This window comes from Zea mays, chromosome 1, assembly GCF_902167145.1.
Source record: "Zea mays cultivar B73 chromosome 1, Zm-B73-REFERENCE-NAM-5.0, whole genome shotgun sequence".
In the NCBI taxonomy this organism is placed as follows: domain Eukaryota; kingdom Viridiplantae; phylum Streptophyta; class Magnoliopsida; order Poales; family Poaceae; genus Zea; species Zea mays.
Window position 1 is genome coordinate 147,854,435 of NC_050096.1, and position 21,209 is coordinate 147,875,643.

General features: G+C 49.4%; 1 protein-coding gene across 6 annotated transcripts in view; it reads right to left on the reverse strand.

The window, feature by feature from the left end:
• Positions 1-232: 232 nt before the first annotated feature.
• Positions 233-21,209, reverse strand: part of LOC103639340 (putative ribonuclease H protein At1g65750) — a 30,841-nt gene continuing 9,864 nt past the window's right edge. Inside the window, exons 4-12 of one of the 6 annotated variants that reach the window (XR_004855330.1) lie at positions 13,303-13,361; positions 13,168-13,222; positions 13,003-13,047; positions 1,591-1,627; positions 1,198-1,244; positions 1,022-1,120; positions 904-943; positions 701-820; positions 233-562 (exon numbers count right to left, since the gene is read on the reverse strand). Coding sequence is in view for 4 of the 6 variants with exons in the window: in XM_008662112.4 (XP_008660334.1) it covers positions 482-562; positions 701-820; positions 896-943; positions 1,022-1,135; positions 1,198-1,244; positions 1,591-1,627; positions 13,003-13,047; positions 13,168-13,222; positions 13,303-13,361 (606 nt within the window). In the remaining 2 variants the exon portion in view is untranslated. Of the gene's footprint in view, positions 563-700; positions 821-895; positions 944-1,021; positions 1,136-1,197; positions 1,245-1,590; positions 1,628-13,002; positions 13,048-13,167; positions 13,223-13,302; positions 13,362-21,209 lie in introns of all 6 variants that reach the window. The other 5 variants (XR_559390.4, XM_008662119.3, XM_008662112.4 and 2 more) reach the window with 5 other exon arrangements.

A 21,209-nucleotide genomic window follows, 5' to 3' on the forward strand; every position in this document is an offset into this window, starting at 1 on the left:
GTTTAATTTTTGTGGGTACGGGTGACCCGATGGGTGACCCATACCCACATGGGTATGGGTATGGAGGTAAATCCATACCCACCAGTGTATATGGGTGACCCGATAGAGTTATTTTTGTGTCATGGGTATGGGTATGGGGTAGTAATCCCGATGGGTATTTACCCATTGCCATCTCTAGTTGGTGATTAGAAAAAACATGAGCATCTTTTATGTCTGCAATCTGGACAAGCGGTTGAGCGTAAGGAAAAACAATTATTGAACAAAACTATGGCCGTATAGTCCGTTCAAGCTCCAGATAGTTCTAACATCAGAATTCTATATTATTCGCGATGACGCTGTCAAGCTCTGCCCAAAGCATCCACCCGTATACATGCGAGAAGATTCTGTACCTTCCAAAGAATAATCCATCTCTCACACTGTACAGATCTAAAATGCACGAAATCTGGTGGAGATGGGCATCTGCGTATGTGGTCGTTCTTGCTTAGCTTATATCCATGGCTTCACCATCAAGTTTTAAGTTGTACTCCAGTCCACATTGGCATTTGACAGGATCCAAAATCCCCTGAATGGAGGAATTGAAGTTCACATGTTAAAATTGCTAAGAGTTGCACGAAGTATGGCCATGAGAAAAGCAAAATGAATAATTCCTAATGGTATAGTCATGATGTGGCATCCAAACTGAACAGCACGAGCAAAGTACCTTCATCCCATTAATTGTTTCATCAAGAGACTGGAAGTACTCAACTTCCCCCGATTTATCACCTTGCAGAGCTTTGTATTCCTCCTCCAATGACTTCATATCCATCTGCTGTAGTGCAGCCTGCAAGGACCAGATGACAATGCATATAGGAAGAATTTAACATGATCAATGTTTAAACATGAGCAATGAAATTACGGGAAAACCAGGAATTATGTTTTTCTCTTGCTCCAGAATCTGCTTGATCTGCAAAAGTATATTCATGTCTGTTAGTCTCACTAGGTACATATAATAATAAAGAAGCTTAGGTCCTAATTGATATACTCTGCTGATTTCTAAAAGAAGCGCTGATCTTTGTGATTTGATGTCTTGGATCTTGAGCTGAGCTGACACCAGTTGTGTGTAGAGTTTCCCGGGCTTGTTCTGAGCATCACTTTCCTGTTTGATTAAAAACTGAAAAGCATAGTTGTGGGAAGGGAGGGAGGAGAGTAAATACTAACAAACTTATCCAGGCTCCCTTCTGAGTTAAATATGACATGTTTCTCCCCTGCATGTAAACACCACATCCAAGTCCAGTCGAAATTACAAATTATTCAGTTTTGATGATTTGACTAGCTACTCATCTATGTTTTGCATAATCTTGTATCCATACATCTGAAAAGGCAAGATTATGTAGATTTCAATAGACCTCGGTAGGAGGGGAGAAAGCAGAATCACTAGTTTAACAGACACACAATGTAAACAATAATAAAATATGTCACACATGAAATGGCTAATGTACCCTGTGCAATAAACTCCCCATATGTGGAAGCATGTCAACATGAATACAACACAGGCATGAAATGGCATGGAAAGACGCTAAGTATTTTTTCTGTTTTCAGAGAAACCTGTACCTTCAATGAAGTTTTGCTTGCTCTGAGATTTGGCAACCTGCATGCGTATGTTCCATCACTTATTAAACATTGACTGCTTCATGTTACAAGCCACTGGGAAATGGAAATGACTTCACAGATATACATGTTATGTGTCGACATTATTCTGTTTCACGCAACTATGCAAGCACTGGGTTAAGATGCACTAGAAAATACAACTTGTTTGCACATGACCCTAGGGTACCATTGAATTAGGAACTGCTTCATTACTGAAATTCTGGAACTCCCACTGCAACTGTGAAAGTACCACCAGGAAAACAAAACGGAATGGCTGAATTTGGTGGACAAAACATACTGGTACTTGATACTTTTTCCTTCCATTCTTTGCCGTGAACCTAAATTGGCCATTTCTGTGGTTTCAGAAAGGCTAGGGATCAATCTATGCAAGGCATCAATCATCCTCAAAGATTGGCTGGGAAATAGCACCAGTGTAGGATCAAAAAAATATAGCCCTTATGTTGGCATATGACTGTGCAAGGTATTATAATTCTGTTACATGTCTTGACTCTATATGTCTAGAAGTGAGATACATGAAAAAATTTGAGCACTGCAGTAAAACGACTATTTTACGACACTATGCTAAATTCACTTGTTTGTATAACACTGTTCCTGAACAAACAAATGATGAGATCCAATTCTCTTGATGGGAGTTCTATCAAGAATAATATGCAGTTTCAAATCCAAATTTGACACTCCATTCAAGATCTCATGAAACTAATAAAGTAAGTTCAATTTGAAGTTGGAGTTCACACGAGTAAAAACAAAGTCTACAGAGTCAATTTATAGTTTTAACTAATACCATCATGATCTTCAGTAGTTCAGTTATCAATGTTCCTCTTTTTTTTTTCTCGAACACGCAGGAGAGCTGCGTATCATTATATTAAAGGAAGAAATAAACAAGGTCTAAAATAGACCGGGGTACAACTGACGCCTTACGGCGGCCTGAACGAAACTAGCATAGACTGACTCATCAATAAAAACTCTAGGCTACATGAGATAGGGAGGCAACAAGGGATGTCAACCCCTTGGCCCCAGCAGTCTCCCACAGACGGCGCTCATCCCCCACATGGATTAGGAAATTAGCAACATTAGGGGAAAGGCCATCAAAGATGCATCTGTTCCAGAGATTCCACAAAATCCAAGCGCCCAGCATAATGAGGGAGTTTAGGCCATCTCTGAAGGACCCCTGAATAGCTTCATTTGTTTGATGCCACCACTCCATAAAATTAATATCCGTTGGTTGGGGGGCCAAACCCTGCAACCCGAATTGCCTTAGAAGGAGGAACCAACATTCTCTTGAGAAAACACAGTTCACAAGCAGATGGTCAATTGTCTCCCTTTCCTGCTCACATAAAGGACATTTTTCCGGATGATCCAGCCCCCGCTTCTCAAGTCTATCTGCAGTCCAACATTTCTTATGAGCCACCAGCCACAAGAAGAATCGACATTTGGGCGGAGCCCAAGTTTTCCAAATCCGCTCAAAAGGTTCAAACTCCACAGATCCAATGAAGAACCCCTCATAAGCGGCTTTAGTCGAATATTTGCCATTAGCAGCCAACCGAAAAATATGTTTGTCCTCCTTATGGGGGTCCAGATCAACATGTGCCACCAAATCCCAAATACGTAGGAAGTCTGCAAGTGCACCAACAGATAAACTCCCAGGAATATCATTAATCCAGCCATTATCCTCAATCGCCTCCTGAACTGTCCTTTTGTTAATCAGCTTCATAGGAATGGTCTCAATAAGTCGGGGAGCGATATCTCCAATCCGCTGCCCATCCAACCATCGATCACTCCAGAAAAGGGTAGAAGCTCCATTTCCAATCTCAGAATACAAGGCTACTTGTAGAAACTCTCGAATTTTTTTCGGGGTATGCAAAGGCAGGGATGCCCAGGGCCGACCTGGCTCAGTTTTTTGCAGCCAAGCCCAACGCATTTTAAGGGCCCAACTCAGTTCAGTGATGCTGAAAATACCCAGTCCACCAAGCTCTCGAGGTCTGCACACACTGCCCCAGGCCACTGCACAATGGCCACCCATGGCATTTTTACGACCACGCCAAAGGAACCCTCTTCGAATTTTATCAATGTCCTTCAAAGTAGTAGAAGGCAAGTCTACAGCCATAACACTATAAATCAGCACCCCTGTCAAAACAGATTGCACCAATACGCTTCTTCCTGCTTTAGTCAACAAATCAGCTTTCCATCCAGGTAGTTGATTAGCTATTTTATCCACAATGGGCTGCACCTGCTCCCTTCTTAATTTATGTAACGACAGGGGCAGCCCAAGGTATTTGCAAGGAAAGCTAGATATCTTGCAGGGCCAAAACTGTTGAATAATCTCTAAATTGTCTTCATGGCATCTGATGGGGTAGACACTAGATTTCTGATTATTATTATATAAACCAGAAGCCTCACCAAAAAGCTGAAGGATGTCTGAAATCATAGTCATGTCCTCTGCCACGGGATTAATAAAAAGAACCACATCATCAGCATAAAGAGAAACCCGGTGTTGAAGCTGCCTAGTAGAAAGAGGTTGTAATAAACCTTCCTCATCTGCTTTAGAGACAAGTTGACCAAGCACATCCATGACAAGCACAAACAGCATCGGAGAAAGAGGATCCCCCTGTCGCAGCCCTCTTCTATGAGAAATTATGCTTCCCGGATGACCATTAACTAACACTCGAGTAGAGGAAGTGAGAAGCAGCCCTGAAATGATATCTCTCCAGATCTGCCCAAACCCTAGATTCTGCATGACCTCAATAAGGAAGGGCCAGGAAACCGAATCAAAAGCTTTAGTAATATCCAGCTTGAGCATCAGGCAAGGATGCCTTTGTTGATGAAGTAATTTAGCCGTCTGCTGAACCAACATGAAATTATCCTGGATAAAGCGACCCTTAATGAAGGCATTTTGGTTTGGAGAGACCAAATCGTTGAGCCTTGAAGCCAATCGAGAAGCCAATATCTTTGTGATTAGTTTTGCAAAGCTGTGAACAAGGCTGATAGGTCTAAAATCTTTGACTTGATCAGCATTATCTTTCTTTGGGATTAGAGTGATAAAAGCAGAATTCAGCTTATGAAAATTATCAAATTTTCTGTTCCAAATCGCAATCACCGCAGCCATAAGATCCTCTTTAATAATGGACCAGCAAATTTTGTAAAATCTACCAGTAAATCCATCCGGTCCAGGAGATTTATCAGAGGGCAGAGAATTTATAGCATTGCACACTTCATGCTCAGTAATGGGGCTGTCCAACTCGATCAAATTTGGAAATGGAGTGCCAGCAGTTTCCAGAGCCTCAAGGTTAATCGAAATATTTCTGTCTTTACTAGCCCCAATTAAATCAAAGTAAAACTGATCCACTGCTGCAGCAATGTCGCTATGAGCAGTAAGGACTTGATTTCCAACAGTAAGCTTGGATACACTGTTTTTCTTCTTTCTGTACCTTGCAAAGGAATGGAACAACTTAGAATTTGCATCTCCTTCCTTGAGCCAAGAAATTCTTGATCTAAGGCGGGCAATGGTACGTTTGGTTGAGGCCAAAGCCAGAGCAAGCTTCTTCAATTTACTTAGCAGCCACCTTTCCAACACAGACAGAATACGACCATCCTGCGCAATCTCAAGTTGATGGATCAAATCTCTAGCAAGATGCAGTTGAGTCTCAATGTGCCCCACCTTCTTGCTGCTCCATCCTTGAAGGGCTTTGGCTGTCCCTTTGAGTTTTAAATCAAAAGTGGAGAAGGGGCAGTGGCCAACAGGAACCGAATTCCAGGCGCTGTGCACCACTTCGTGGAACCCTTCAATTTTCGTCCAGAATGATTCAAAGTGGAAGCGTCTTTTAACACCTTTGCAATCTTTGAAACCCAATAATAAAGGACAGTGGTCAGAATCTTCAGAAGCCGCACTTTGTAACACTGCACCAGGAAACAGCTCCTCCGAATCAATAGAGCACAGGACTCTATCAAGTTTGACAAGAGTAGGCTGGTTCTGCTGATTGGACCAAGTAAACTTGCGCCCATGGAGTGGAATTTCTTTAAGAGCGAGATCATCTACCAATTTTTTGAATCGACCCATCATAGCCCGATTAATATGAGAGTTGTTTTTATCCTCGGCATGCAAAATGAGATTGAAATCCCCAGTAATCATCCAAGGGCCCTGACAAGCTGCTCTAATATGTCTCAGCTCTTGCAGAAATTCAATCTTGGCTTCATTAGATTGAGGTCCATACACACAAGTAAGCCACCACTGGTGTCCCTCCACTGAACAAAACTGCACAGAAATACTATGGATGTCTGTCCTGGTAGCTCCAGTTATCCCCAAGTGTCGTCTCCAAGCAATAAGGATTCCACCCCTCGAACCATTAGAAGGCAGGGCCAATGAACCGGTAAAATCAGACCCCAACATAGAGAGGAGAACACGCGAAGAAGGTTGTGCCATCTTAGTTTCTTGAAGACAGATTATATCCGCTCCATAACAATTGAGGAGCTCACGGACAGAATTCTGTCAAGCTAGAGAATTAAGACCTCTAACATTCCAAACAATTATTTTTTCCGGATCCATGTAGAAACAATGAGAGGTAAATCGACAAACAATAGCAGCAACATCGCCAGCTAAAATAAGCTTGCTGCGGTAATATCCCCAGTCCCAGTTATATATTCTAAATTATCTGGGACAGACCACCCAAAAAGGGCAGCAAGAGCCTGCACATGACTACGAGAAAGAGTATTCTTGAAGAGCTTGGCGTAGTCGTCTAAAGCTTGACGGCTGAATCCTTCATTGTCCTCAATAATATTTAGAGCCACCATAGCTTGTTTCTTAGATCTTTTTCCCCAATCCTGAATTTTAAATTCAACTCCAACCCCCGCCACACGTCGGCTGCGTCTTGGAACTGCCAGGGGGATAGAGGACTGACGTCTCACAGATTTTGGGATTGGTAATATGCGTGTGATCTGGTTTGACAATTTGCTGATGAATTGCTCTTGAGCACAAATCTCCACAGAATCTTGTGTTGTTGCTGAAGGGTCCTCAGATGGAGCAGCCAACGCAGCATTTGTTGTTGCTGAAATGTCCTCCTCAGATGGAGCAGCCAACTCAGCATCAACGTCTAAGGCATTAGCCTCCGACGGAGCCGCGTGTGCTGCTGCCACATCATACAGGGAGGAAGTTAATGTTCTAGACGGAGTTGCCAACACAGCGTCAACATCTGAAACAGGATACTCAGATGGATCTGTGTCAGCAGCTGCCACGTCTGTGGGTGATGGAGGAAGCACAGTGACTCACTGAAAGCTTTAGACTGCTCTCATCCTCTTGCTACAATTCTCAAGATCTTATTATTGAAATAAAACTCCCATACTTAAGGATCAAACATTAATGAAGTCAGCTTACTGTCCAGTCCCTAGAAGAAGATTAATGGATGTCTTGGTCATGGTAGTTTCACACTAACATTGGCACCAATGTACTTTTCATAATTGGATAAAATATGTTGGTTAGGTGGTCTAATGAGTAACACTCATCAGGTCCTGAGTTCCACTCCTAGTGGAAGCGAATTTCAGGTTGAGGATAAAAAAATCCCCTCGTATATCTGTTATGACCGGCAGCCCGGCAGCCCAACAGCCATAATGAAATCAGTTAGTTTATTTAGATGGATAAGTATAAATTAGTTTGTTTAGATGGATAAGCATTAGCTAGTTTGTTTAAATGGATAAGCATTAGTTTGGAACTCCTAGATAGAGTTGGTTAGTTTGTTAGGGGCTGCTATCACAGTCTATATATCGTACCCCTTTGGTTAAAGAAAGAATCACAATTATCTTGCATGTGCTTCCCCCATCCCGTTACGCAAGAACAGGTGCAGGATTCCTTCATGGTGTTCCAGCGACAGGTGCAGGATTCCCAGACGTTGATCATCAACCACCTATCAGCGATGACCGCCCGGTTGGGGGCGATCGAGGTCCAGCTAGCGTAGGCCTCGTCCGTGATCAATCCTTCATCGTCGTCCCACGTCTTCCCCTCTGTTGTGCAAGATTACTCATACGGCCTTCCTGGCAATGGGGGCATCCCCACCGTGCCCGCTGCGGCACCCTCCCTGCCCCTAACAATGCTTCCATCCACCACCCCTACGACCACAGCCTCCCACGTCGTCGCCGTTCCATCAACCAGCGTTGCCCTTGTCTCCACAGCACTAATCAACCCTTCCGTCCCCCTGCCAATCGACCGAATTCCCTTCCCACAATCCCCATCCCCAATCCCAGGCTTTCCCGACCCCCACCATATCGCATACCCCCCAACCCGCAGTAGCACCCTCGCAACCCGCACTACCATAACCTTCCCTTTCCCACCTTCGACGGCACGGAAGATCCTATTGGTTGGTTCTCCCGCTGTGAAATCTTCTTCTACAATCAAGGGACGTCGGAGATGGACAAAGTTTGGATAGCCACATACTATCTCACATGCTCGGCACAGCAGTAGTCCATCATGCTATGGCGCGACGAGGCCATACTGCACTGGCAGAGCGCTTCAAAGCGTTGCGCCAGCAGCGTTTTGGGCCTCCTCTGCGTAGCAAGACGTTAGGCGAGGTGGTAAGCCTGTCGTTCGCTCCACGGTGGAGGACTACCAGGATTTATTCCTGGCTCTCTTGTGCCACACGGAACCCGTGCTGCCACTGCACCAACAAGCACAACTCTTCACCGCCGGACTTTCATGGCATCAACAGGTGGACGTCGAACTGTGCGCGCCCGACGACCTATAGCAAGCCATGGCCCTCGCCCGGGCATACGAACACCGCCACCAAGGTTCGAACAGTTGCGCGCCTCCGCCCTCTACGTGTCTACTGGCTACACCATCCCCTACACCGGCATCGTCGGCCGGGCCAGCGGCTGCTGCCTCCACCCCGGTAGCACCAACGTTCAAGCGCCTCACCCCAGCAGAGATGACGGTGAGACGCCGCCAGGGTCTGTGCTACAACGAGTCGTTTGTACGAGGCCATCACTGCCAACACCTCTTCTACCTTGAGGTGACCGCCGATGGCGACGGGGTGGCTGCTGCGGAAGATCCCCCACCCCCGTAATCCTGCCTTCCAGCTCGAAGACGAGCTGTTTGTGGAGGTCAGGAGAGATGTTATGACTGGCAGCCCAACAGCCCTAATAAAATCAGTTAGTTCGTTTAGATGGATAAGTATCAATTAGTTTGTTACATGGATAAGCATTAGCTAGTTTGTTTAAATGGATAAACATTAGTTTGGAACTCCTGGATAAGTTAATAGATTGTTAGGGGCTGTTATCACAACCTATATATTGTACCCCTTTGGTTAAGGAAGAAATCAAGCAGGCAATTATCTTGCTCGTGCTTCCCCCATCGCACACTGTTCATCGCGGCTATTGTTCATCTGGTTACTATTCATCGTGCGAACAGTACCGCTCCTTCTCCACCTGTTAGAGTATATTAGGCATGTTAGAGAATATTAGGCAACTCATGATATGGTTGGTTTAGTATTGATTGTAATATCGGGATATCTTCTTTATATCTAGGATAACCTTCCTTATCTCTAGGATAGGCTTTTTGCCCTCGAAGTCATGTACATCAATGCAATACATCCCACACATTATACGCATTCTCTCCTTCCTTCATGGTATCACGAGTTTAGGTTTTAGATCCAATAGGCGTCTTCCACTGCCACCGCCGCCCCCGAGGAGATCATCCTCCGCCGGGGGTAGCGCCCTCGTAGGATACACGACCGGTCCCTCCGATCTGTCGTGCCCAACGTCGTCATCGCGTCAAGTAGAAGTAGCAGCAGATCAGAAAACTCACCGTCAGCGCTGCTCGAATCGCCCTGCGTCGACCTGCATCGGCTGGATCCGGCACCTCCACATGCCATCGTGGTGACGGTTGTGGCCGGGTCGAATCCCCACCGTCGGTTGGGTCGTGCGCCGCCATGGTGGCGGCTCCGACTCTTGCTGTCGGCCGGTCTCGCCGGAGCCACGTGTCAGGCTTGCGTGCCCACGCCGGGGACGCTGCACCCTCGCCTGGGTGCGCCGCACTGTTGGGCTGGGGTTGCGCCAGCGAGCCGGATCCACGTGGTCGCGCCGCCGGGCCGTGTGCCCGTAGGGGACGCGCCTCGGTACCCCGGTGAATTCCCCAGATCTGTTGCTGCTGCGTCTTTTTTTGTTTTCTCGGTCAGTGATCGGGTTTGCGTCTCCATCACCCACCGCTAGTCGACTCGCATGCCCTCGACATCGACTTCAACAACACCGGCTTCTTCATCTTCTTCGACAGTGCAACTAGCGTGGCATGCAGCGTAACCGGAACGCCTGCCTATGTCACGCCTCTTCGTCTGCACGTCCATCTATGCCGGCTCCTCGTCGCCACCACCGATCGGGAGGCTCCACCATCAACATCACCATCGTCGTCTCCGACTCGCACGTCGTCGGCCTGATCAACCGATCGCGGGCGAACCATCCTCCCGAGACGTTTGTCATCCATCGTGCGATGCTTCGCCAAGCAAGAGGGTCGTTGCTGCGTCGCCTCCTCAGGCAGCAGCGTCATCGTCTGTCATCAACCAACGTCGTTGCATCTACTGATCTACATCGTCGTCGACTTCGTCGCTGCGTGTCTCCCGCGCACGGTTTGAGCAAGTTGTTCGACACATGCGAGCTGCGCCGGCACACCCATTGTACTGCGTTGCGGGTCCTCCTACATGCTGCTTCAACACCTTGCGCTAGTGTTGCGCGTATCCTAGGCATGCCAGCCACCATCGCTGGTCTGCACCGCATTTGTCATTGGGTTCTTCGCCGACAAACACCACCATCGCGCTCCACTGACGCCATTGAGGCTTGTTTCCTATGTGTCCTAGCTCTCGCCGCCCCGACTCCAGAAACCTCGATGTGTCGCCTCGCCTACCTCTTCGCTTCGTCCAGCACAACCTCGTCACCAACATCATCGTCTCGTCCTCGACTACTTCATCTACTCTGCTCTAACAACCGTGTGTCACCGGCACTCTCGCTGTGCTGCACCACAACCGTCGCGGAGGCCTTCTCTGTTGGTCCCTTGAGATGGTGGCACATATGGTTGGGGCCCTCTACCTAGTACGCCCGGTACTGGCACCACCGGCACGTGCATTCATCCACAACACGTTTCTAGGCTTGGCAAACTTGGAACACGCATCATCCATGGCTACTTGACGTGTTGCCCCTGACATCGACACCCTCATCTGCCTCGACACACCGTGTCTTCGTTTACGGCTGCTTCTCAGTGCCACCGTCACCACGGCATCCTCTGGCGTGCTGCGGGCCTTCCCGCGCGCCGCACCAACACCCGCGACTTGTGCGTCTTGTTGTTAGAAATGTATTAGGGTTCACCCTCTCGTCCCTTTGTAATGGGCCTAGGCCCAACTATTCCTATTATAAATATATCTCACAACCCCTGCTAGGGTTAGGGTTTCCATTATTCCAATATGGTATCGGAGCTGATGACCCAGACGGAGGATGGGGGAGCCAACGCCATGGTGTTGTAGGCGGCGGCGAGGGCGTTGGCGTCCCAGCCTCCAGCCAACGGGGACCATGGTGGTGTGGTAGATGTCCCCATAGGCTGGAGCGGAGGTGGTGCTGGGTTTGTCGGTGGAGCTCACCATGACGCACGAGGCTCACCCGCCGGCCTCTAGGCGTCTCTTCCTGCCAGCTACTGGGCCGAGGCCCTTCACACAGCCACCCACCTCCTCAACCGCCTCCCCTCGAAGGCGGTGAGCCACCCCACCCCCTATTTCGCCCTGTACGGCACCGCCTCTTCCTACGCCCACCTCAGTGTATTTGGTTGTGCCTGCTATCCCAACACTTCCACACACACCCTACCTCGATCGTCGTTGGCAACGGATCCACTCTTCCAGTCACCTCAGTAGGTGCCTCGGTTCTCCCTGGACCGTTCTACCTCAACGACGTTCTCGTAGCCCCTCACATCAGCGCACGAAACATGTGTAGATCGACCTGCACTTCGTCCGCGAGCGTGTCGCTGTAGGTGACGTTCGTGTTCTCAGCGTCCCCACCACGCTGGAGTTCGTCGACATCTTCACCAAGGGGCTATCGACGAGTGTATTCCTAGACTTTCGATCCAGTCTCAACATCTGTACAGGATAGAGTTGTGACTGCGGGGGGTGTGTTAGAAATGTATTAGGGTTCACCCTCTCGTCCCTCAGTAATCGGCCTAGGCCCAACTATTCCTATTATAAATATATCTCCCAACCCCTGCTAGGGCTAGGGTTTCCATTATTCCAATACTTGTCTTCTACGACGTCCTCGACAGCTTCCTCGACCACGGCTACCCTACGCACAGCACTTCGACGACGACTCCGCGGCCTCGCCCTTGGCTATCTCGACATTATCGGCACAAAGGGCTATCATCCGCATGGGCTACTCTAGTCGCAGCATTCGCACCGGCGTTCCGACTGTGGGGGTATATCTCCATTATTCTCCATTATTTCCGTTCGTGTTGCTAACGCTACGACTGCGGGGGGATGTTAGAGTATATTAGGCATGTTAGAGTATATTAGGCAACTCATGATATGGTTGGTTTAGGATTGATTGTAATCCCAGGATATCTTCCTTATATCTAGGATAACCTTCCTTATCTATAGGTTAGGCTTCTTGCCTCCAAGTCATGTACTCTTATATATTCTCTCTAGAGGCTCAATGTAATACATTCCACACATTATACGCATTCTCTCCTTCCTTCACCACCAACAACCCAACGGCATCCAAGCATCGGGGTCCTAGTCCTATACCCCAAACCTACCACTCGTACGACCTCTGTAACCCTAATCCCAACAATATCCCACATCATAACATAGTCTAAGGCCTAGCCCTGGTCACAGTCGCTCTCAAATGAACTATGGTGCCGCAGAGTATGGATGAGGCAAGGATCAAGAGTTTTCTCGTGGGAAGGTCTTCTTAATACGATGCCCCTTACACCCCACGGGTCTAAGTTTTTTTTAACCTTTTTTCTCTTAATATTTAAAGATATGCAGATCTCCTGCATTTTTAAAAGAAGAAAAAGCATAGAGCTCCTGCAGATATAGCAAGCTGACCTATTGTTGAAGCCACCATTAATGCTGGTTCTCAGTTGTCACTACAACGCTAATGTTTACACCGCCACACACCCACTCATTTCGTCCTTTCCCCATCTCTGATTCCGTGAGCTTGTTAGAGTATTATCTCATCTTAACAAATGATATAAAAATTACCCATATGCTTTCTGATTTATATTTGTGTCCACAAAAAACTTCAACAATACAATAATTAACTAGTCAATAGTAGTTGAATTAGATTTCTACACAAAAACAATAATCATGAAAACAATGCAAACTGATTTATTTACGTGAACAAAAGGCTTACATGTGGCTCCTGTCTAGTAATCTTATTCTTCATACTAAACCATTCCTGCGAAATGAACGATGTGGGATTGTTAGGCAATGGCATCTACAGTTGGGTCATTTTTCTCAAGAGACAAATAATATTGATCATAAAAAGGTAAACATGGAAACAAACAATAAGATAAACCTGTTGCTCCTGTAGTTTGACAGTCAAGGTTTCTGTTCTCTTTGTGTAGAACAATCTGTTCATGCAAAAACTTATAATTATTGTATGTTACAACTTAAAAATTATGGTATGTTATTTCAAGGGATATAGTTGCACCTTTTCTCACAGAGTTTCACAAATGTACTTGCAGTTTCCTGACGGAGGAGCTCCAAGGTCTCAAGTCATGAAGGATGGAAATGAAGTTAGACATTTTAACATACTCAACTTAATATTTGATGTGGTTTTGAATGTCCCTTCAAGATATTTAAAATGAAATAAGTTATATGGTAGAGTCAGCGCAAATTGTTATGTATTATTAAGACAACATGAGCAAAGGTCAGATACTCAGATGTTGATGAACTAGTGAAAATATATGGAAGCTTATAGGGATGAAAACGGGACGGATACAGCCAGATAGAGGGTCATCCCATATCCTACCCTAATGTATTTCTCTCGGATACAGGACCGGATACGGGTAGTGAAAATTCGGGACGGATACAGGACGGGACCGGATAATAATCCGGGCGGGTAAAAAACGGATAACGGATATTACTCGGATAGATACCGGATAGTTGTCGGGTAGTTTATCTTGATAATATTAATTGTCCAACAATACAACAATCACATAAATTAACAAATATATAATCAAATATAGGATAGCTCAAATATAAGAAAGGCCACGTGAGCTGTGCATGATGCCTCTCACGGATGCACGACCAATCGCCCAAGCCAACCACGATGTCTCTCAGCGAGTCAGCCACTACCAAACGGCCACCAGTAGGCCCAGGCGTTCTCCTAAATTAACGTAATAGGCTCAGAACAGAAGGGAGCAAGACAGTCGCTAGCAGGCCCAGGCAGCCAGGCCGCACCAGGCACCACGCGCACAGGCACAGCCCACAGACAACAACACAGCATCACTTCGGTCCAGGTACCCGACCACCAGATACCCGTATCCGACCCGGGATACCCAGGTACTTACCGGGTGCTAGCGATTCCGTATCCTACTCGTATCCGGGATTCAATATCCGGGTAGTACCTGTATCCGTCCCGTCAAAAAAAATACCCGTATCCGTATCCGAAAATTTGTCCCGTTTTCATACCCGTATCCGATATCCGTCCCGGATACCCGTCCCGTTTTCATCCCTAGAAGCTTAAGATAATATGACTTCGGTCTTGTATGAAAACTTGTTCGCAGAGATTGCTATTAAATATGTTTCTTTAAAGAACTTATGTCTCAAACAATAGCGTGTGTATGCTGTAGAGTTTCCATTTTGCAACAATGAAAAAGAACTCATTCTTTAAGACATGATAGGTTTAGAAAAGGTAAATCTCACACAAGAAAACGTGTATAGGATATGCACCTTGGTCATGAAAAAACAATAAGTAAATCTAGATTAGGTTAACATAAGCAGCATAGTAATAGCAATTGCTAATATAAGTAACATATGTCTATTGCAAAACAAAAAAAACTTCAAAATGTGATCAAAATTGATTACAATTACAATCAAGGAAGTTGAGTCTAGTTCAGTTGGTTGAGGGTGTGAATAATACACCCAGTCCCGAGGTAAATTTTTGTGCCTATTTCCTTCCTAATACACAAAGTTGCCTATTTCCTACTAGATTGTTCTAGTTTTCTTTAGAAAAAAAAATCACTACTATCAGAAAACAGCTGGCAACATTTTTAACCCAAAGCGGCCAAGACCCTAGCAATAACACTTTCATCAATAATTTTTTAGATTTTAACATTTATTGTAGCGAGAGTTTTCTCTATGAATACTGTTGAAGCACAAACAACCATCATTCATATTCAGTTTTCAGTGACAATAATATGAAGATAATAGAACATGGGCAGATATTTATACGGCCTTCATTTTGTGGTAGAAAAGTCAGGTGTATTAGGGTCCGTTTGGATGTAGATATTGGAGATGTTAGAATTGAACTAGATCCAATACTAAATCTGTTTAGTATTGGAAATGAGTTTCAATACAAATCTGTTGTTTGGGTGTATCTGGAATTGCAATTCCATCCAATACCTAGAGTCCTAGCTATGAATTGTGAGAGGCACTTTTTAGTTAAAGTCCAATTCCAAGGAATTGAGCTTTAATTCCAGCTCTAAATTCATTAGTCAACCAAACAGCAGAATTCAGAATTCCTGATTCCAATTCTCAATTCTAGTCTTGAATATCTACGTCCAAACGGGGTATTAGTGTAATCTCTTAGTCTAGGGTTGTTGGAGCAAAGGTCGAATCCGTCCTCGATCTGGCTTACTTGGCTATGGTTGGCCTTGTTTGGGCGTAGGGTCTGCTACCATGGAGGACTTCGCCCTGAGCCAGCGACGAAGTCTTCAACCACGGCCATTGAGAAAGGCCGAGCAAAGGACTGCCAGAGAAAGCCCGGCGAAGGGCGCAAGAGAAGACGGGGCTCGCAGTGACCTTCGTCACGAAGGACGAAGGCTCGACTCCACCCCCTCGACGACGGAGTCACAACCCTAACAAGAGGGGTACACTTTTGGGTATAGCTAGATTAACCCGCTGTGGGGAATATTCCGGGAATGTAGCAGGTAACTGGAGGTATAATGGTACTTAGGTACACCTACCCTCCTGGTTACCTATAAATACCCCTGTTCTGTACACGGATGGGACACACATAACAAGACGCTATAGTTCCCTACTTGTTGCCTTGTCGTGCACCTAAGCTATTCTAGTTCTTGAGTGTCTGGGGCCACCTATCCACGTGTACGATGGTCTCAACATTTGGCGCCCACCGTTCCTGCTACGAAAACCAACACATGCGATGGCTCTAGGTGACCACCGCGGCCACCACCACCCTCTCCCCGTCTATCACCTCCTAGTCGTTGTGGCCGCCCCGTCCGTGTCGCTCACCCGAGCCCCATCCATGGTCGTCGTGGCTCCTCCCCCAGCTCTGCACGCGCACTCGCTCCCAGCTCGGTCTGGTGTGGAGCCCTGCCTCCGGCCGAGCCCCTACCCTGCACTTGCCCAGTCCTCCACGGTTATTCCCCATGGCGCGCCCCTCTTTGCTCCTAGGCGCTCATCCCCTCGCTCGACCGTGAAGCCTGGCGCCCCTGCTCCTCCACCGTGGACGCGTCGTCTTCGGCCACGCTCCTCTCCACAGTCCCCAGCTGCAAGTCGGTGCTCCCCCAAGCCACGGACGTCGTCCTTGCCATCAACGCAGTATCCAGGTGTGCTTGCTTCCTCCATGTCGCGCCCTTTTCCCTATCTGTGGTCGCCACGCCGTCGTGTGGCTCGTCAACGCCAAGCCGCCGAGGCTAGCTCTACCACCACGTCGTCGACACCCTTCGCCTGGAGGCATTGGCTGACCTCATCGTGGTGTGTGGCCATCACCAGCATCCCTGCTCGACCTCAGCTCTACGTGTCGGTCATGCTCCTCTGTTGCTGAAGCTTGTTGGCGGCGCTCCCGTGCACAGCTTCCTCGACACCACGCCCCACCTCGTTGTCCTGTGTCATGCCTCCCTGCTGCTTGTCGACGCAACCCCCCCCCCGCCCTCGGCTCCACTTCCATGGTCGCGCCTTTGTTTCCCACGCCAGGCAGCCTTCCTCGCACGTATCCCCTGCGGCTTCCGGTTTCCTGACCCCCTTTCCCGCTACTCTTCCGCCGTACGCCGCCGCTCCCGGCACTTCCTATGGTATCCCACCACCCTCGGTGTCTTCGGCACCGCCCAGTCCCACCGTGGTCGTTGTGTCCTTCACGACGGCCACCTTGTCTGGAGTATTTTCGTGTCCTTCGATCAGTCCATGAACCCTGTTCTTCGTGACTGCGTCGAGCTCCACCCCCAGGTCGGCTGTCACGTGCTCCGACCCACTGCCTTCCTCCGTGCTGCGATCGCCTCCCTGGCAATCGAGCCTACGTTGTCCCCCTCCCTTCCTAGTGGCCCTGTCGGAGAACCTCCCCTGGCCCTTTCCGCGCACCTCGTGACCTCACCACCCTCTCCCACTAACTAGGTGGTCGACTCCAGAGCCTCCTTCCACACCACTCCAACCACTAGCTCGTTATTCCACTCCCATCCACCACACCACTCACAACCTCCCTCTATCGTTGTGGGCAATGATTCCACCATCTCGATCACTTCAGTAGGTGCATCGGTTCTTTCGGGACCTTTCTATCTTCACGACGTCCTTGTCGCTCCCAGACTGACTCATCCCCTTCTCTCGGTTTGTCAAGGGCCTTAGAGTGTGTTTGGTTGCAATGACAGGACGGGATGAGATGGGACGATCCCTCAAATAAGGTTGTTTGGTTCAAGGTCAAGGGTTGGGATAAGACTATCCCAATGTTGTCTCCAGTTATCCCTCAAAATTGGAGGGACGAGAGAGTCAGAGAGGACGCCAGGGGACGTCCCTGTCCTGGCTATCCCATGAGCGTTTAAAAGTCAAAATTTCACCCATGAGCGTTCCAACGTTTTATCGTTTTAATAACCTTGGAGAGAGGACGCCAGGGGACGTCCCTGTCCTGGCTGTCCCACAACCAAACGCACCCTTAGTGTCTAGGGTGGGTGGCCCTCGGCTATGGAGATAGTAGCCGCGGTCCGTCGTCTTCTCCGGCGAGGTTATGCCCCTCTGCCGTCGGCTTAGTTGAGAGAGAGAGATTAGGATAATGATCTTTCTTAATTCCAACTCAGGTCTAGTTACAGGAATATATAGGCCCCTAGGCCTAACCGCATGGAGCTAACTGCTCCCTAATTCTAGGCATGCAAACAACCCTTAATTCTAGGCATGCAAACAACCCTTAATTCTAGGCATGCAAACAAACTTACCTAGTTTCTATCCTTAATTCTAGGCATGGAAACAAACTTATCTAGTTTCTATCCTATCAACTAGAGCCGGCGGTTGTTGCCTCCTGGGCGCGCTCACACGCACGCCGCACATCCCGGGCACGTCGTTGCCTGACGTAGGGTCGGCCGTACATGACATCTCTCCCTTCCTCGAAGACCAGCTCATCCTCGAGCTGGAACGCCGGGTGCCGGGCGCGAAAGTCGTCGAAGTCCTCCCAGGTTGCCGACTCGGCCCGCCACCGTGTCGTAGTTGTGCACGAATTTGCGGTAGTAGCCCGCCAAGCCGAGGAAGCCGCGCACCGCCCGGATCGAACAAGGGGCTGGCCAGTCGATGATGGCCTGAACCTTAGCCGGGTCCATGGCCACGCCCGCTGCCGAGATCATGTGGCCAAGGTAGGCGACGGACGGGGCAGCGAACTCACACTTTGTGCGCTTGACGAAGAGGTGATGGCAACACAGCTCGTCGAGCACGGCACGAAGGTGACGAAGGTAATCCGCCCATGTCTTGCTGTATATGAGGATATCGTCAAAGAAGACAAGGACGAATCGGCGGAGGAAGGGGCGGAGGACATCGTTCATGAGCGCCTGGAACGTTGTCGGTGAGTTGCAGAGGCCGAACGCCTTCACCAAGAACTCGTACAGCCTGTCATGAGTGTGGAAAGCCGTCTTATGGACGTCTTCCGGCCGCATGAGCACTTGGTGGTACCCGGAGCGTAGGTCTAGCTTGGAGAAGTACTGTGCACCATGGAGCTCCTCTAGCAACTCATCAACCACTGGAATGGGGAAGGCATCCTTTACTGTGAGCGCGTTGAGGGCGCGGTAGTCGACGCAGAAGCACCAAGACCCGTCGGCCTTCTTGATGAGGAGGACCGGCGACGAGAACGGCGAGTCGCTGCGACAGACGATCCCCTACTCGATCATGGCGGCGCACTGGCGTTCCAGCTCGTCTTTGTGGGCCACCAGATACCGATATGGCCGGACTGCCACTGGTTGCGCACCCGGCTTGAGGGTGATGCGGTGGTCATGGGCGTGCTGCTGTGGCAGACCGGTAGGCTCGGTGAAGATGGTACCGAAGGAGTCCATAAGCGCGTCAAGGAGCGGCTCGCTCCCCATGATGACGCTGATGGCGGTCGGGCTGGATGCAGAGACGCCGGTCTAGCAGATCGGGCGTCTGTGTAGGTGGAACGTCATGCAACGGCTGCCCAGGTCCCATACAATAGGCCCGAGCGCGCCCAGCCACCGTGTGCCGAGGACGACGTCGTACCCGGCCAGCGGCATGGCGAAGAGATCGGCCGGGAACGGGGCGCCCTCGACGGTGAGGGGGCGTCACGGATAACCCCAACACAGGTGACCCGCTCGCCGTTGGCGACCATGGTGGTGAGGCGTGGCCGCTGGTGAAGTGGTAGTCCCGTGCGTCATGCCGCTTAGATGAAGTTGTGGGTGCTACCGGAGTCGAGGAGGGCGACCAGCGAGGCGGCACCGAGCACGACTGTGATTTGCATGGTGTCAGCCACGAGCACCCCGACGAGGGCCTGCAGGGAGAAGCAGGGAGCATCGCCGTCCGCGCCTTGGGCCATATCATTGGTGTCCTCGATCTCCACGCCATCCATGAAGAAAATGCGCCTGCAAAATCGGTTGTGGCCACGCGAATACTTCTCATTGCAATTAAAGCACAGCCCCTGACGACGTCGTTCCGCCATTTCTTCCGGTGGCAGGTGCCTGCCCTCGCCCCGAGCTGGGGCTACCCCCGCCACAGCACCCGCTATTGGTGGCGCTAGAAAGGCCAGGGGCTAGGGGTCGCTGGCAGGTGACGGGGAGCCGGAACGGGCAGTAGAGCGCGCGGTGTGGCCCTGGCAGGGACTGGGGGCCCCTTTTCAAGCTCCATCAGCTCCACTTGGCGCGCCAAACTCATTGCCGCCAGAAGTGACTGCGGATTGTGGATGCATACTGCGTGGCTGAGCGGCGGTAGGGGCCGCCTGTGAAGAGCTGGACACGCTGCACCTCCTCCAATGGGCCGGCGCGGGACAGCAACGCCTAGAAGCGGTTTTGGTACTCCTCAACGGACCCCGTGCGCCGGCACTCAACGAGCTTGAAGAGTGGCGCGGATCAAATAGGCGACCTGAATCGCAGGTGGAGGAGATCTTTGAATCGGCTCCATCGAGGAGTGCCCTCGTCCTCCTGTAGCTGGATATACAGGAGCTGTGCCACGTCTTCAAGATGGTATGAAGCCATCCAGACCTTCTCCTCCTCCATGATGCGCTGCTGATGGAAGTAGGATTCGCAGCGATTAACGAAGAGCAAGGGATTGGTCTTGCCGTCGAAGCAGGGAAAGTCGATCTTCTGGAACTTGGGTGGCCGATCGTGGTGGTGCTGGCCGTCAGGAACGCCGCCCCCGCTCGCCGACGACGACTTCTCCTTGTCGCGTTTCAGCGCGGTGACTTCGGACTGCAGCGTGGCGACGAAGCCGGTGAGTTGCTCAATCATCTTGGCGAGGTCGGCATTGGATGGTTCGGCCATGGGTGAACAGGAGGATGCGGATGAAGGTGGGGAGGGTGGTGGGCTTTGTGGTGGCACGGTAGGGCTGAGTGGAGCGGTGGCGGTAGACTCGGCGTCGGCGGAGGTGGATGAGTAGGATCGGGGTGACCGTGATACCAGGTTGTCAAGGGCCTTAGTGTCTCTAGGGTGGGTGGCCCTCGGCTACGGAGATCGTAGCCGCGGTCCGTCGTCTTCTCCGGCGAGGTTATGCCCCTCTGCCGTCGGCTTAGTTGAGAGAGAGATTAGGATAATGATCTTTCTTAATTCCAACTCAGGTCTGGTTACAGGAATATATAGGCCCCTAGGCCTAACCGCATGGAGCTAACTACTCCCTAATTCTAGGCATGCAAACAACCCTTAATTCTAGGCATGCAAACAAACTTATCTAGTTTCTATCCTTAATTCTAGGCATGCAAACAAACTTATCTTGTTTCTATCCTATCCACTAGAGTTGGCGGTTGTTGCCTCCTGGGCGTGCTCACGCGCAGGCCGCACATCCCGGGCGCGTCGTTGCCTGACGTAGGGCCGGCCATACATGACACGGTTCATCGCTTTACTAGTGACAACCATTGTTCTATGGAGTTCAATCCCTGGGGGCTCACCATACGCCACCTTCCCACGTGTGTCGTGCTTGCTCGATGTGATAGCTTCGGCCCCCTCTACCCTATTCACTCGCCTTCCA